We start from the raw sequence: 16,118 nt of genomic DNA, 5'->3' as shown, positions 1-16,118 counted from the left end.
GGAGCCTGTGCTGGTGTCACAGTGAATGCTGGGACAGCACAATATGAGCGAGGCAACAGGAGACGGGCGGTGCAATGAGAACAGTACTTTTTTTTTTTTTTTATTGTTGCCCCCGTTGTCACACCCACCCCACCTCCTCTTTGCCATTTTCAGTGGCTGGTACTGGCTCTGACAAACATCTCATCAAATAAATGCCCCAGAGGAGATTGAAACCCATAGGCATGGGGTAGGAGTGCTTGCGTGCCTTTTAAGAAGAGGAGTGAAACCGAATATTGGACTAAAGGACACCTATTAACACCCTTCTATGGGGATTTTGTCCAAAAAATGTTTATGGATGTGTTTTGGAAACAGTTGGATTAAAGTTATTGATTAGGCACTTGAGCCCTCATTACAACATTGGGGGTAACTACCGCCTACCGCCACGGTGACGGCCGCTAACATACCGCCGCTGTGGCTACCAGCCATCTACGCATATCATGACTGCCGACGGTATACCGCCAGAATGCTGGCGGAACACCGCCGACGGTCATGGCGGCGGACTGTGGTATGGTGGTGCTGCTGACCATCATGACCAATGATACGGCCTGGCGGTGTTTGGCTGGTGGACGCCGCCACGGACCATCTGTAGCCGGAGGACCCCCTGCAAGCAGGTAAGTCGGGTTCTCCGATGGGAGAGGGGGGTGAGGGGTGTTCTGTGTATGTGGGGTGTGTGTGTGTATGTGTTGGAATGAGTGCATGAGGGTGTGAGTCATGTTGAATGCATGCGTTAATGAGTGTGTGTTGTGTGTTGTGAATGCATGCGTGTGACAAGGTATATTGTGTGTGTTGCGGTGTGTGGGTATGTATGTGTGCATGCGTGGGTGGTGGTGGGTATGCGTGTGAGCATGTGTGTATATGGGTGCGCGTGCAGGTGTGTATATGTGCGGGGCAGGAGGGTGAGGGCAGTTTTTGTGGCTGTTTGTGGGTGTGTTTTATTGCCTAGTGGGCAGGTTTTCTCTACTGTTGATTGTCCTGATATTAAAACAAATTTCCCCGCAGCCAGCTAAAGTTCCATGCATGTGTTCCATACCTTTGCAAAACACTTATACAGCATGTCTTTACAAGTTCAAAACTGCCTCAATGTACAAACATGGGCCACTTTGTTAGCTATATAATTCACTAAGGGGGTGGTCGTTTTGATTTCAGTGCTCGGCCCTGTTGTTGTCTCAGTCCAGACCACGGCATGGAGTGTGTTGGGGTGTGTGCCTGTGCGTCAGGACGCGCAGGCACGCGGCTCTGGCTGACACTGAATGTAGTGTCTGTTTAAGTCAGGAAGTTGTTCGCCCCCCCAGGCCCCTCCCTGCCCTGCTGGGCGGGTGTGTGTGTGGGGAAGAGGCAGGGACCGAGAGCTGGAGGGACGTCTCATCAGCAGCACCGAGCATCCTGCGGCGGGCGGGACTGTGGCCTGTCACCGGAGCCCTGGCCTAGGAGGGGACGCACGGGGTGCGTAAGGGGGGCTGTACCAGAGAAGAGAAGCCACACTGCAAGGTGGGGGAGCATGGAGGAAGCTGCGGGGCAGCCGTAGGCCTAACAAGAGAGAGGAAACAGAGGAAGGGAAGGGAGACCCGGGGTGAGAGGGCAGCCACAACACGTGAGGGGACGGTTGTAATAGCCACAGAGGAAGCGTGGGGGGGTGGTCCTGACAGCCAGACCGCAGGGAAGAGGCGAAAGTGCTGCGGGAGAGGTGGGCCTACCAGAGAGTGCAGGGGGGAGCCTGTCAGGGCTGAGGGGGGCATCAGGTAAAGGAAGGGCCGTATGTAAAGAACCGTGCACAACATATATGACGTGTGCTTCTTTAACTTTGAACGGTCGAGAGACGGGGTCCTCCGAAACTTGTCATTTTTGGAAGGAACTAAACTTAAACTTTGAACTAGTAGATGGGTGGGAGCTCACAGAATGTGAGTGCAGAGAAGTTTTCCTTACTACTGCAGAGAGACCCCGAGGGGTACAAGATACTGAGATCATTATTTATTGATATAAATCAATAAAAGAGGCAGCTGGAGGGAGTGATGCTCTCAGCCGAGTGCTAAGGAAGTGGGGGGCAGGGAGAGCTGTAAAAGGGGAAGTGGGCTGCGGCCGGGGTACCAGAGGAGTGGCAGAGGGAGGCAGGGGGCGCAAGGGGCTGTCCAGTGTGGCGAGAGAGGGGCACAGGGCTTGAGTAGATGCTGTGGTGAGAGAGAGGGTGGGAAGGTGCCGGAGGGCTCGGCAGCTGTTGTAGTGTGAGAGAGAGGGGAGGTCGCTGTAGTGACGGGGCAGGGTGCCGGACACCCCAGGACCAGCCATGAACGTGCACGTTGTCCGGACCAGCACCACCACCGTGACGACGTCCCAGGACTCCGGAGTCATAGACCGGGGCTACCTCCGGACGGTGCAGGCGATGCTCAAGGTGGCCCAGATGGTAAGTGCCCCCACCTCCCTTCCGGGTCAGGAGGTTGATACCCCTTCTGTTTTAACTTAGGGGAGACGTTTCGGACAATGAGACAGGCAAGACTGCCGCATCGCAGGACAGGTAGCGCCAACATTCATTCCGTAGGCAACGTTACAGCGCTATGTTGATTTACAGTGCGCCACGACATTATTTGAAAACAGCGTGTTTTTAAAGACTGTGAAGCTCGTTGGGATGCTGTAAATTACAATAACATTATCTTTTTGGGGGGAGGGAGTTATAATGCTTGGAAAGCAAAACCACCTGTACCAGAATGCGAGAGGCATACTGTATTTTTCTCACAAATGCCATGAGGTCACGGGACCTCTTTGACAGCCATATCATGTTCTCCTTACTCGTGAAAGTACAGCTACGATAGACGGTGTATTTTTCGGTAGAACTCCACAGAACACATCTGGAAAAGCATGTATTAGTCGAGCTTTATTCATGCAGATGCAATTAGAAGGTACGTGTAAGAAAGACAGCGGGTTCGCGAGGAGAAATAGTGACACAACCTTGGAGAAAAGTATTGCTTTTATAGGGAAGGTCGTATTTTGGGCTCAGAGTTCGCTGCTACCGCATGTCCAGGGTTCAAGTCGCCTCATGGGATGTGCAAGATGGTTAAGCGATCGGCGTTTTAGATCACATCACTTTGCATTCTGGTTCTTGTAGTGCTGCATTAATAATCGGGCCAGACAAACTGTATGCCCCAGAATGCACCATGATGTATACTTAACAAGCATTGGCAAAGTCAATAGGTTTCACCTTTGCGAAATCAATTGGTTTTGTCAATTTTTTTGTACTTGTTGAGCAGCTGTGCAACATGTTTTTAAAAAAACTGTGACGCGGCCAACATTTTCTTTACCTTCAAGCCATGTTGCACAGCAGCCTGTGCTTATGTGCAACATGTAGAAAAAACACAGTCCGGGAGTATTTGGGGGTGGGGACAGCGACACATCGGCGACCGAGAAAAGGGTGGGGGTTGGGTGAAAACCAGGGGATGGTAGGGGGAAGTTACTTTTGGATCGGGAAGAGTACCGGGATAAACCAGATTGATTACAAAGCATGCACTTTGAAAGTGCAGGCTGGTTTAAAAAAAAAAATAATAATAATAAGCTTTGGCAAAGCCAATAGGTCGCATCTGTGTGAGAACTCTTGGCAACGAAAAGCAAAATGAACAGATGATAGACTGAATGCAGAACAAATCAAACATTCACCCCCAGTCACTGATCTCGGTTTAATCCATCTTTTTTTTTTTTGCTCAACATGTCACTCCAGTTTAAATCCAGCCATATGCAAATCAGTCTTGACCCTGCTCCCCATGGGAACAGTCCAGCCCAAACTGCCAAGCCACGTACTCCCTGGACAGGAAACAAGCATAGGGGACCGGTTTCGGGGTAAACTAAAAAAAACTTTGCACTTGTATAGCACACTACTCACCCGTTAGGGTCTCAAGGCGCTGTACACATACCGCTGTGGAACCCCTCCTGGCTTTTCCCTGTGAGGCGCCCACTCCTGGACAGCCCCAGGGTGAAGCCAGGCATCCAAGCGCTGTGAGGGCCGTTGTGGAGATTAAGCAAGCTATTGCCCAGAGTTACAGAGTGGGACCCATTAATTAGATTATGCACCAAGGTGAGAAATATCTGGTCCCAGGGAATTGAGCCCAAGACCCACTGAGGTGGGAATTGAACCCTGGTCCGGGGCCAGATCTCCGCATCAGGGTCTGCCGCTCTAACCATTGTGTCACACTTCTCCACCTCTCACCCCTAGTGAGCCAGGCTAGCTTGAATCCTGTTCTGTCCTGTTCCAGTGACTGCTGTTCAGCATAGCTAAAGATAGTGGTGTAGAAGAGTGGAGTGGCGTACAGTGGGGAAGAGTGGAGAAGTGTGGGGTAGGTTGGATAGGAGTGGCATAAATTAAAGTGGCAATTTTCTGACACAATCGTTTATTTCCATCCACCGCCGCCAACTTAAAAACAATGTGTGGTCTGTGTTGAATGTCTTCTGTCAGTGTCACATTGCAAATTCCTCATTAGGGTACTTTTCCCCAAGGGACATTATCTCAGCAAAAACACTATGGCGGCAATATTCTGATATTAGAACTGACGTGCTGCAGTGCACAAATATGTCACATTTTCTTTCCAACATATGTTACGGTTTCAAAACTTTAGTTACAGTGCCATAGGAAACTGCTCGCAAACCATCAGCAGGCGAGCAGAACAATAAGAGAAGTTACATATGGTGGTGACTTTGGAACTGGGGAACGGGATCAAGTCTCGGCATCAGACGAAAATCCTGTGATTCTGGGCAAAACACTTGGGGCCCGATTACGATTGTGGCGGTCTCTAGACCGCCACACTCGTGGTGGCAGTCTGGACTGCCACCAATGTGGTGGTCCGACCACCACATTACAATCCTGGCTGTCGGACTGCCAGGGAACCGCCAGCTCCACGAGGATCTCAGATGCCGGCGGTCTGGAGGATGGTCTGGAGGATGGTGGCGGTCCTAATCCTCCAGGGTAGCGCTGCAAGCAGCGCTGCTCTAGGGGTTACAACCCCCTTCTCTGCCAGCGGTTCCATTGCGGTAGGGCATGGGCAGTGCTGGGCCCCCCTGTCCAGCAGCGTTGCAGTGTTCAGACAGTGAACATTGCAAGGGTGCTAGTGCACCCTACGCACTACAGCATTGCCACAGGCCCGATTACGAGCCGTAGACAATGCTGTAGCCTGTTTCCTGCTAGGCCAGCATGTGGAAACTCCGGTTTCCACCCACCGACCTCGCAGGGAACTCTTAATAACTCCGGCGGGGAGGTCGACGCGTAGGTGGCGGCCACCCTATTGAGAGTTTGGCGGACGGGCTTTCCCGTCCACCCAACTCGTAATAGTGCCCTAAATCTCTCCTCGCATGCAAACAAGAATGTGTCCTTGTGTAATGTAGCTGGGGCTCCAATACCTTCGGGTCCCGGTCATGCTATGTAAAACTGCAAAAATAAGTCCTCGAGTGGCATCTAAAGCTTGCCCTCATGGAAATACTGGTGTGCCACTATATAACAAACAGAGGGGAAAAAGCACATAAAGCACATGGCAGGTGAAGGGGCACTCACAAGTGAGCAAGTGCAGCAACGAGCCACATAACCTACAGGTAACTGGCATATTTTGCAAGGTGGCAAGGGCAGGATCACGCTGTCTGTTGCAACCAGTTTCAGACAGCGTGACAGGAATAGCTATGTTTTTTATATCAGGGATGTGGAATTCCTATCGCCCGACTCCCAGGACATATTGTGAGTCAAATACAAAAAGTTTTCATGTCTATTTTGTCATTGGGGCAAGTAGGCCCAACCTCTTGCAGCACAAACCCTTTGGCTGCCAGTTTAAAGTACATTATGGATCAGGGAAGGGCACTTTCTGCAGTTAAGGTAATATTTGTGTTCATATGTTAATGCTGTTCAAACTTGTATTTGTAGTTCATTAATGCAAAGCTTTTATCATGAGGGTGAGAGCTCTAAGGAAAATTTCTAAGCCCCGGAATGCAAAACTGACAGCGGTTCCAGTATAAAAATGTATACACACGTTTGCAAAACTTAACAGTGAGGATACTTATAATGCTCCCATATCGCTCTCTCTGATTAGATGCACATATTTCCTGAATCTTGAAAGCAAGATCGATGATTCTTTGCTTTCAAATTAAATTGTTCACAAAAAATGCAATTAGGAATAAAACGTTTTGCTAAACTACTGTAAGATTTTAGGTACTATTTCTATGAAGCATCATTTAGTAAAATGTGTTGATGTATACTAGTATTGTTAAAAAATATTCATAATGGAATATCCGGGTAGTAAGTGTCAACAGGATTATGGAAAACATAAAACTAAACAAGCATTGACAAAGCAAAAAGTTCTGAAATCGGTGGTAAGCCTTTTTGGTTGTCTATGCTTGCCTTATTTTGGCATGGCTTTTGTACAACTTTATAGCTGTGGGAGCTGCCGGACCGCCATTATAATCTTTTTTGGCAAAAATAATAATATTTTTTGTTCTCAAAAAGTACACATTGCCACAACATTCCTGGCGCTGAATAAAACTATATTGTGTGCCGATATGCTCCTTGTAAAAGATAAGAATGCTGTAACTCACAGTGAAGCCAGTCAATAGATAAAGTGATGAAATTTTCATAAAAACAAAAGGTCTTGGTTAACACCAGACCTATTTATTCATCCAGTTCTTAAAGAAAGTCCCCAAATTAACCCATGGTATACAACCTTGCATTTACAGCTTTCACAAATGGATGTATGTCGGAAAAACGCATGCCTTTACAACGCATGCCGTTACTCCGCATTCATTACAATGAATGCGTCTTTAACACGCATTCCTTTACCACACATATCATTACAGTGACATGTCTTAGGGAAAGCGCTGGACTTTGGAGCAGAATAATTCACTATTCCAACTCCAGTTTATGCAACAGTAGGGAAAGCATTAGACTTTAAAGTCCAACGGTGCTTTCCCTATGGCATGTCATTGTAACGACATTCGTGGTAAACAAATGCATGGTAAAAACATATCCGATGTAGTGACCCTGTTGTAAGTGTAGCACGTGGGTAGGCCCTTGCGGAAAAGGCTGTTTGCCTCACAAATTCACAAGAATTTACAGAAGTAGGCCAGGAAATCGTACTACTACAAAATATTTGTGAACTGCATTTTAGCACAAGCAAATATGAATGTGTCGAATTGCTTTTGTGAAAATCTGTTGAGTGTTTACAAGTTCACCTTCCCTCCAACCACTTTTTTCCCAGCAGTGGAAGAAATGCCCTTATCCGGAGTAAATTTCTAACCTTTCTCAGTATGGGAAAAGATTTGAGAAGAGCTGGTGAAACTCCTAAACATGCAACTTAGTAGGTTTGCACAGACACAAAACAGCATTCCAAATCTGGAACGATTAGTTGTGCTACCTCCAGCCCTAGTAGGTAGATCTGTGGAAAGGTGGCAATATAAGGGAATTGCTAGTTTTAAACCTTATTATCGTATAGGCCTTGACATAATCAGAGAGGCTATAGTTAGAGCTATTATATAATGAAATCTGCCATAATTTGTCACCGCACTACATGGCAACATAGGAACAAGTGGATTTTACTTTACTTGGTGATGTACAAATGATAAATATGTTTTCTGAAATCCAATTTTCACAGATTATTGTTAATACTATATCTAATTTGATCAGTAAAACTGTAAGGTAGTGAGAAGGTTTTTGGACATTTCTTGGAAATGTATTGTCTGTTAATGACAGTGCGCTACCACGGAATGCTTTAGTAATATATTATTTAAAATCAATTGTTTAAGCATGAACAGAGAAACACTCCTGCCCTGATGGCCATGTTATTAGTAAACTGAGAGGTAAGTCAGGGATCACCTATGTGAGGGCTAGATTCTTATTACACAATGAGCAAACATTTAGTCAGTTTAATCAAACAAAAGAGTTTTGTTTTGTACAGCAGAAATGTTGATGTCACATATTTGAAAGTGCACTCACATGGCAGAATGTAAAAAAAAAAGGCAACTCTGTAAATTAAAATATTTGCCAATGATCACACAATTTGAGACCAGTTTATGGGTCAAGTACATTACAGTTAGGTTGAGTAGATTATTCAACCCGCAGGTCTAGTAAACATTTTATGATTTTCCAAGGCATGCAATAAATAATGAAACTAGAGTTTTGGGTATGCGTGGAGGCTCTACCAAACAAGGCTATGACTCATGAGCCTTCCACTGGCTACAACAATTGTAAATATTTAATATATGCAAAAACTAGAAAATATACATATCATATACGTGTAGATGCTGGCAATGTCAATAAAGTGCTAATGTATAAGATGGTGACAGTTATATGTATCTCATTTGCTTCCTTCAATAGACCATGTCACATTGCTGGAAAATGTCTATCATATCGTTAGACATATACGGCCATTCCACAGTGAGAGCCAATCATATGTTTCCAACATACCAATCCTGGCTACAATGCCTTCTGAGTCACAGCACAGCAATCTCAGCTGCAGAGCTGCTGTCATGGGAAGAAGCTCTTTTCATGTACAGTGTTTATTCTAAATAAAAACAACATTGTCACGTAGACAGTGATATATGCTCAAGCAGCGACTGGGAAAATGGGTGGGAAGATGGGTTAAGCAGCAAGGCAGTAGGTTGGTGGTGGATGGGCAGGCAATGAGGAGGGAGAAGCAATAATGAGGATGCAATAGGGAGTGGGGAGTATGCAAGGAACGATGTAGGAATGGCACTGGGGAGGAGAGGGGAGGGGAGGAGAGGAGGTGGCCTGCGGTTGCACTCGTATGGAGTGCTAGAAACCAAATTTAAAAAAAACAAAGTACCTTCCAAAGAGCGTATTGAAAGGACACTGGCCACTGACTGGAAGCTGTACTTAGGCAATGCTCCACGGCATGGCCAGGCAAAGTAGGAAGACATGCAAAGTGAAAGCCGACGACGTGCTGACCAATCAAAAACATGGAAATTAAAGCAACTTTGATTCCAACGAATTGTAAATAATAGGCAGGCTTAAAGCCCCTTTTTAGATAATTATTATTATTTTTAAGTACAATAGTTGTCACAAGTGACAGCACAAATGTGCTGCCTGCAAGCTTGACCAAAAAAGATTACTTGGGGATTTGTTTGAGCTGAACAGGTAATGTATATAGCTCTTTAGAAGTCTGTTAAATTAAAACTGCAGAACAGGTTCAAGGCCTTGCAGGATACAGGTGTGCTATGATTCAAAGGCAAACACTCACAAAATTATAAGTTACCCTTTTCAAATGATGGCTCCTAGGTGGCACACACATGTAAGTTAATAATTCGTGCACACATCTGCAGTGTGGCGACCAGACAAGTACAATACACACTGAAAAAGAATGCGAGTCATTATCAAAATGAAAATTTTTGTGTGAGGGAGGATTGTAATGGAGAACAGAAACAATGTATAAAGTTGCAGCACTTATTTTATGTCATGTTCCTTCAGATGACAGGAGCAACCCACTCACACACACACACACCTCTCTCTCTCTCTCGCCCACCCCCCCCCCCTCCTAAACTGAATCTGTGGAAGCTGCTAAGTCTCGGTTCAGGTTATTCTGTTCTGTGAAATGTATATGAGACTGACAGAACACATATACATGCTAATAACAAGTACAACCTGTTCTATATAGCGCTTCATCTCACAGCTGTGCAGTTTCAAACCATGGCAAATAGCCGGTGTTCATGTGCCGGAGTTAATACGTGTATTGTACAGTGACATCTGTATAGTGCTTACTATCCCTATTTGGGGTGCTCAAGCGCTTATCCACACGGAGAGCACACTACATCGTGTGGGTGTGTGGCTGGAAGAGTGTTGTCTCTGCTTTAAGCCTACGTAGGTAGTTGTTTCCATTTTTGCTGAACTCAGAAGGATGGAGGGCTGTACTGGCCTCACCGACTAGAAGTTGTGACATTCTGATCTCAACAGTTAGCTCTTATTCACTGAACAAATTTAGGCGCTTCAGAAGCACATGCCTGGCACAATCTTAGCATACAGTCCAATAAAGGTATCAAAATGTTGAGTCCTTGGCAGTGAAGATAATAGGGTATGTGTAATTGTCTCGTGTTTAATCCTAGCGTTATACAGAGGGGTGAAGTACACCTGTCTGTGTCAGAGCCGGCCAACGAGGTGTTACTGCAAGCCGAAGTATAATTCTGCGAGACTTCAAAAGCTATGTACTGTGCAATATTCCCATATTATTCCCTATCCCACCAGTAAAAGCATGACATGCTTTAATATTTGGATTTTTGGGTTAGAATAACACGGAGAAAACTACTGTTTGTAGAAGTAGTGGAGGAGTCCTGGAAAGCTTACCTCTGAGTAGAGCGAATGAGAGGAAATGTGCAGTCTGCTTCCTGGACATGGCTGCTGAATACACCTCCTGCCCATGGAGTCCGCTAGTGCTCCCATGGAGTCCGCTAATGCTCCCATGGAGTCCACTAGTGCTCCCAAAAGCATGCAGCCAGGGCTCCACACTCTATTCTCAACTCCACACCGAGGCACCAACTTCCACAGCAATGAGAGGCAGCCGTAGTGGGGGCTGAGAGGGCCCACCGGCAACCTCAAAAGACACAAGAGCCATCAGCCGTCCACCACACGGCAGCAACTACCCAGGCAACATGGGATCCATGTGGCACATGTTTGAATTTTCCAGCTCGGTGGCTTTGGTGAGAATCTGCCTAGAGACGAGAGTAGGAACATTTTAAAAAAAGAGTACCTGCATTGCAGGAGCCTGCAGTGGAAGGACACTGGCCACCAGATACAGTAATTGGTCCAGGCTCCATGGCAGAACAAAGACGTAAAACCCAGGAGGAAGACTGAAGTGAGGAGGAGGTACTGAGCAATAGTGAGCAAGGAAAAGGGAGCCATGTGAGAGCCAGCCAATAATAAGTAAAGGTGACGTGGAAGCCCGCCAGTGGTAAGTAAAGGTAAGTAACGGGCAGGTTCTAAGCCCCTTTTAAGATATTTTTTGTTTTTTCTTAAAAAATACAAGTGATTTTGCAAACACAGTGCAGGCCAAATCTAAAAAACAGTCCCTGTTGAACATCACAAACCAGGAATGGGACATATTTATCAGTTTATTTAGCAAGGATGGGAGACCAATTAGTGCCAGAATCTCTTTTGTACCACACCCCTCTTTTTAGGTCTGGATTTTGACAATGCAGCTGTCAAGCAGGCTTGTTGCTTACAATACATATAGAATTGGCTTTTGGTCCAGTCTTTGCAATAAGTGTCTTTCTGCACTAGACTTTTCAGTAATTGGCTTGAGACGTTGTCATAGAGGTCTTGGCTCATCCTAGTGGCTTTTCTCTCACCAAACTCTATTGGCTGTTTAAATGTATCTTTCCACTTTCATTGGACTGCTTACATTTGAGTGTATAAGGGGCTACTTTACAACTAAAGCCCTCACTGTACGCTCCTGCTTACTTCTCTCCTGTGTCTTGCATTAACGTGCTAATGCATGTACTAGCACATAAAGCCTAGACCTTTTGGCTATGTCAATGCTTATTTCAATTCTTAATATGTAACTTAATATTCTCAAGCTGACCCAACTCAGACATGAGTGGCCGGTGTTGGCCGGTGGTACCTAGAGTCTTACACTTACGAAGGGAAAGAGCATTATTTTAAAATGTATGATGTAAAACACTAGGATTAAATGTAAACTTCAAGCACCAGAATGTAAATCAAAAAGCGGGACTGGATGACCACAACATGAACAACCTGTGATGACTTTACTCTATTAAAACAACACAACATTGCCAAGCATTAACAAAGGCAAAAGATCAGAGCTTTTTAGGTTTGTCTACAGGAAGCACTTTTGTGCAGCGTGTAGTGTCAAAACACAATAAGTCAGCCAGTGTTGCATGGGGATGCCTCAATCAGTGTTGCATCATCGAAGTCCCAGTTATTGTGAAAAATCCATGTGTTTTCCAAAGAAGAAGTGTTGCAAGTGAGCCTCGCCATTCAGCAAGAGAGTGGTAATGGCGTGGTGAGTAACGGGTGCTACATTTTGGACTACATTGTTGCAAATATATTACTGAAGCATTATGTGGTAGCACACTCTCGTTTACATACTGCATATTTTCCATTGAAATGGTCACAAAATCCCACTGTCATGCACTTTTCCTGATAAAACTATTTAGTGCACAAATGATAATGTGTGGAAATCCGGTTTCTGCAAATATCACGGAGTGTCATGAACCAGGGCTTTAGATTCCATGGCCGAGTGGACAAAGAACAGGTGTGCTGTTTAGTCAGAAACTGAATTAGCAATAATACTTTTCATTGTGACTGCAGAGTTCCAAGATTTTGTAAGGTGAACTGTCTGACCTATGTGAAATGAAAGGCTTTTGGTATCCGGTCTTTCCTACCACACAACATTTATATAACTAAGTCAACTTTACAAACATTTCAAAATATATTTCAGTGGCTGTGAAAGACCATTTTTTCTACTTCTGTGTGATGAAAAAAATATTCTAATAGAATGAAATAAGTCAGAACACTTTACTTGGTGATGTGCGAATGATAAATGTTCACAGATTATTGTGAATACACTATAGTTTTATCAGTAAAGCTGCATGTTAGTGGGAAGGTTTTTGGACATTTCTTGAAAATTAACTGTCTGTAATTGACAGTGCGCTACCACATCATGCTTTAGTAATATATTTATTTAAAGTGAGTGTTTAAACATAAACTGAGAAACACTCTTGCCCTGATGGCAAAGCTATTGGTAAACTAAGAGGCAAGTCATGCATGGATCATGTGTACCCCATATGTGGGCTAGATTTATTATACATGGAGCAAACGTTTAGTGTAGTTAATCAAACAAAAGAGGATTTTTTTACAGCAGAAATGCTGAACTCACATATTTGAAGGTGCATTCATATGTGAGAACGAGGAAAAAGGCGACTGTAAAATAAAATATTTGCCTAGGATCACACAATCTGAGACACGTTTCCGGGTGAAATACATTACAGTTAGGTTGAGTAGATTATTCAAGCTACTCGACCAGCAGGTGTAGTAACATTTTTATGATTTTTTGAGGCCTGGTTTCCATCACACTTCAGAATTACAAAAATTGTTTCATTTGTGCTTTCCTAAATGCTGTTATATTTTGAAATAATTGTACAATTCATGTACAGGTGTTTACATTTTGGTGAAGATCCTACAGCTTTTGTTTCACATTCCCTGTTTCCTAGCACGATTATCAGATAGTTCACTTTACAAAATCCTCTTACTTTGCAGTCAGACACACAAAAGTAGACACCAATCTCCATGTTAAAAGAATAAGCAGCAATTTGTCAAAAGGCACAGCCCGACCTTTGTCCTCTGTCTTTGAATACAGAAATGTGACGAGATGAAAACAAAAATTAAAGGCTTTTGCATTGCTCATTCACCTTCTTAACTTCAGTGTGGGTATGTTCGGCACTCCTACTTCCGGGGCCTTTGAGGTCAGCCTCCTTCAGTCATTGGTTGTGTCACTGTCATGTTGGTCACTCTAAGTTCCAGCTATTGGCTGCTACAACTATCATTCAAGAAGCATGTGAAATTGCCTGTTCTCTGGTTTAGAACCATTTAATTGGTAAATAAGTATGTGAGCGCGCTTAAGAAGGGGTAGACCTTATTTGTTATTTTGAGATTAATGGGGAAGTGGTAGTGTTTGAAGTAGTTCATGACCTGTTGATGTTTCAATTAACGGCAAGCTCTGTGTTGTATTGTGCTGACAGTTCCTGTGGTGTGTATGTAGCAAGCCTCAAAGCTGTAAAACAGGCACAAACACTTGAGGAGTACCAAAATCTCCAGATGTCTGGCAGGAAGAGAAAGTCCTACAGCAGATAGGGTGATCAGATAGTGCTATGTCAACAGAACACCGCTTTTTCTTTCCTGGACTTAGCGATGGCTCCTCCATAATAGCGGAGGAGTGCCACCCCCTGGCTCGGTCAGGCAGGTAATGACAAATAAAATGATAAAAAAAACAATGTTATTATCATTTTATTTGTCGCTGTCTCTCTGACAGCTTGGACTGTAGGGTGGGATGGGGTGGGGTGGGGCCTGGTCATAGGGAGGAGTGGTGGGCACTGTAATGTGCTCATGTCAGTTTGGCCAGCCATCTTTAGTCTGACCAAACCGAACATGCGCACTTACATTTCTCCAACCTGGCTGTGTTACACAGCCGGATTGGAGAAATGGCACATACATGGTTTGCTTTAGCATGAGAGCAGCGTCTGGATTGGGAGCCTGTGGTGACTGCTGAGAAGAGAGGGAGTGACCGGCAGCAGGACAGGAAGCAGCAGTGGGAGGGAGCAGCATACCCGCACCACCACCCTTGATTGCCGCCACTGCCTGGACTTTACTTTTACATATATTTATTATCAGGTTCATTGGTCTAATTTGCTCATTTAAAATGAACCAAGACTATAACTCCCAAAATCCACTGATATATAGAAGCATAGTCCTGGAATAGGAAAGCTGTAGTCCGGTGAAATGGTTCCATCTGGTCACCCTAACCGCGGGGTTCACAGCACACTGCTGGGACCCTGCAGTGTGAATGTGGCAACCCTAAGGGCATCTACAATAGACAAAACACCTGCTGAGGCCAGGCATCTCCCATGCCTTGTGGAAAGGGGAAGTTCTAGTGAGTTGTTAAGTGTGGCAGTTGCACTAGACAGTGGGTGATTCCCCTTAACTCAAAGCAAAAGGCACACCTATGCGGGTGACGCAATGTATATTGTAGAAGGCTGGCTCAGTATATTGTGTACATCTTTAGGTGAGGCACCCTGTACTGAGTCCAGGCAACCCTTAGTGATACTGTAGGAGGTTCTAGATAACCAGAGCTCTCAGAGGGGTAGCTGCTCTCCACAGCTACCCAAGGCTTATCCAGGAGGGTGTAAAGCAGTTGCAAATAACACACAAGTCAGTCAGTTGTGTACACAGGAAAGATCCACACCAGTGTTAGAACAATATTCTATATTTTTTGTAATACACACACTAGAACTAACTTTGGTATATCTCCTAACTGGAGATATGATCATACAAAAATATACTATAAAAAGGTACGTACATCATATAAGAACATGTGCCCCTATGGGGGAACCAAACCTTATACTAAGTAAATGGAATGCGCGAATCACTCCCAATCCAAACTACAACCCAAGGACCCAAGGGACTGGGGAAGCGCAGGAACACCTAAGGTAAGCAGATAGGATTCCCTAGGCGCCCGTGTGCAGAGTTGTAACTCCAGGTTAGTGTCCATAGGATAACATTGGGAAGTCATAGTTGGAGTTTTCGAGTTCTGAGACCCTTCCCAGAGGACCCCAAGAAAACCCATAGGGGCAAGGGAGGTTGGATAGTGTCCCCGCTCCTGGATACCCACAACAGCGGAGTGCATACACCGTGAGGCCAGGTGCATTGGGGTGAAGTCTTGTCAGAACCTCCTGTTGAAGACAATGGAGACCTCGGTCGTCCAGCTGCTGTTGTGATACGTGGATTGGGTCGGTAGAACCCAGGCATGGATTCCTGAAGAAGCTGACCTAGGGAAAGAGGGGACAGAGTCCAGACCAATCGGAGGTGCCCAGGTGGTGCAGGAGGGCAATGCCCACCCTTCCAGAAGATGCTTTTCTGTTGGACGGTAGTCAAAGAAGTGCAGTTGTGGAGTCCAGGCGATGCAGGAAGACCCCTGGAGCCATCTACAAGCTGTCACATGCTGGATGGTGAATTGCAGATGGGTCCATGGTCAACGTGGCCACCAACAAGCCTTTGCAAATGCAGGGAAGCGTTACATGAAGTTTGCAGGATTTGTGCTGACCAGCAAGGTCCAATTGACCCAGCCTTTGCAGGTAGGTCTGGGCCAGCCCTCAGCAAGCAGGAGAGCCAGGAGTAATCCATGGAGCCCCCAGCAGGACACTCTGGCAGCAGGCACAGGGAGTTGCAGGGAGGCCTCAACAGCACAACAAAGAAAGATGCCCACGTCAGAGGAGTTGCAGAGAGGACATTGTTCTTGGAGCTAGCGAGTGCTATAGACCAGGGCTTCTTGAGGTTTCGAGGACTTCAGACTGAAGAGCCAACAAGCCTTGGCAACGACAAACAG

General features: G+C 45.4%; 1 protein-coding gene across 1 annotated transcript in view; it reads left to right on the top strand.

Annotated features, from left to right (window-relative positions):
* The first annotated feature begins 1,403 nt into the window (after positions 1 to 1,403).
* CMTM7 (CKLF like MARVEL transmembrane domain containing 7) overlaps positions 1,404 to 16,118 on the top strand; it is a 93,488-nt gene continuing 78,773 nt past the window's right edge. Inside the window, exon 1 of the mRNA XM_069211993.1 lies at positions 1,404 to 2,437. Coding sequence (XP_069068094.1) covers positions 2,321 to 2,437 — 117 coding nt within the window. The 5' untranslated portion in view covers positions 1,404 to 2,320. The remainder of the gene's footprint in view (positions 2,438 to 16,118) is intronic.

The sequence above is a fragment of the Pleurodeles waltl genome, chromosome 10 (assembly GCF_031143425.1).
Source record: "Pleurodeles waltl isolate 20211129_DDA chromosome 10, aPleWal1.hap1.20221129, whole genome shotgun sequence".
Classification (NCBI taxonomy): Eukaryota; Metazoa; Chordata; class Amphibia; order Caudata; family Salamandridae; genus Pleurodeles; species Pleurodeles waltl.
This window is presented reverse-complemented; position numbering and strand designations above follow the sequence as displayed.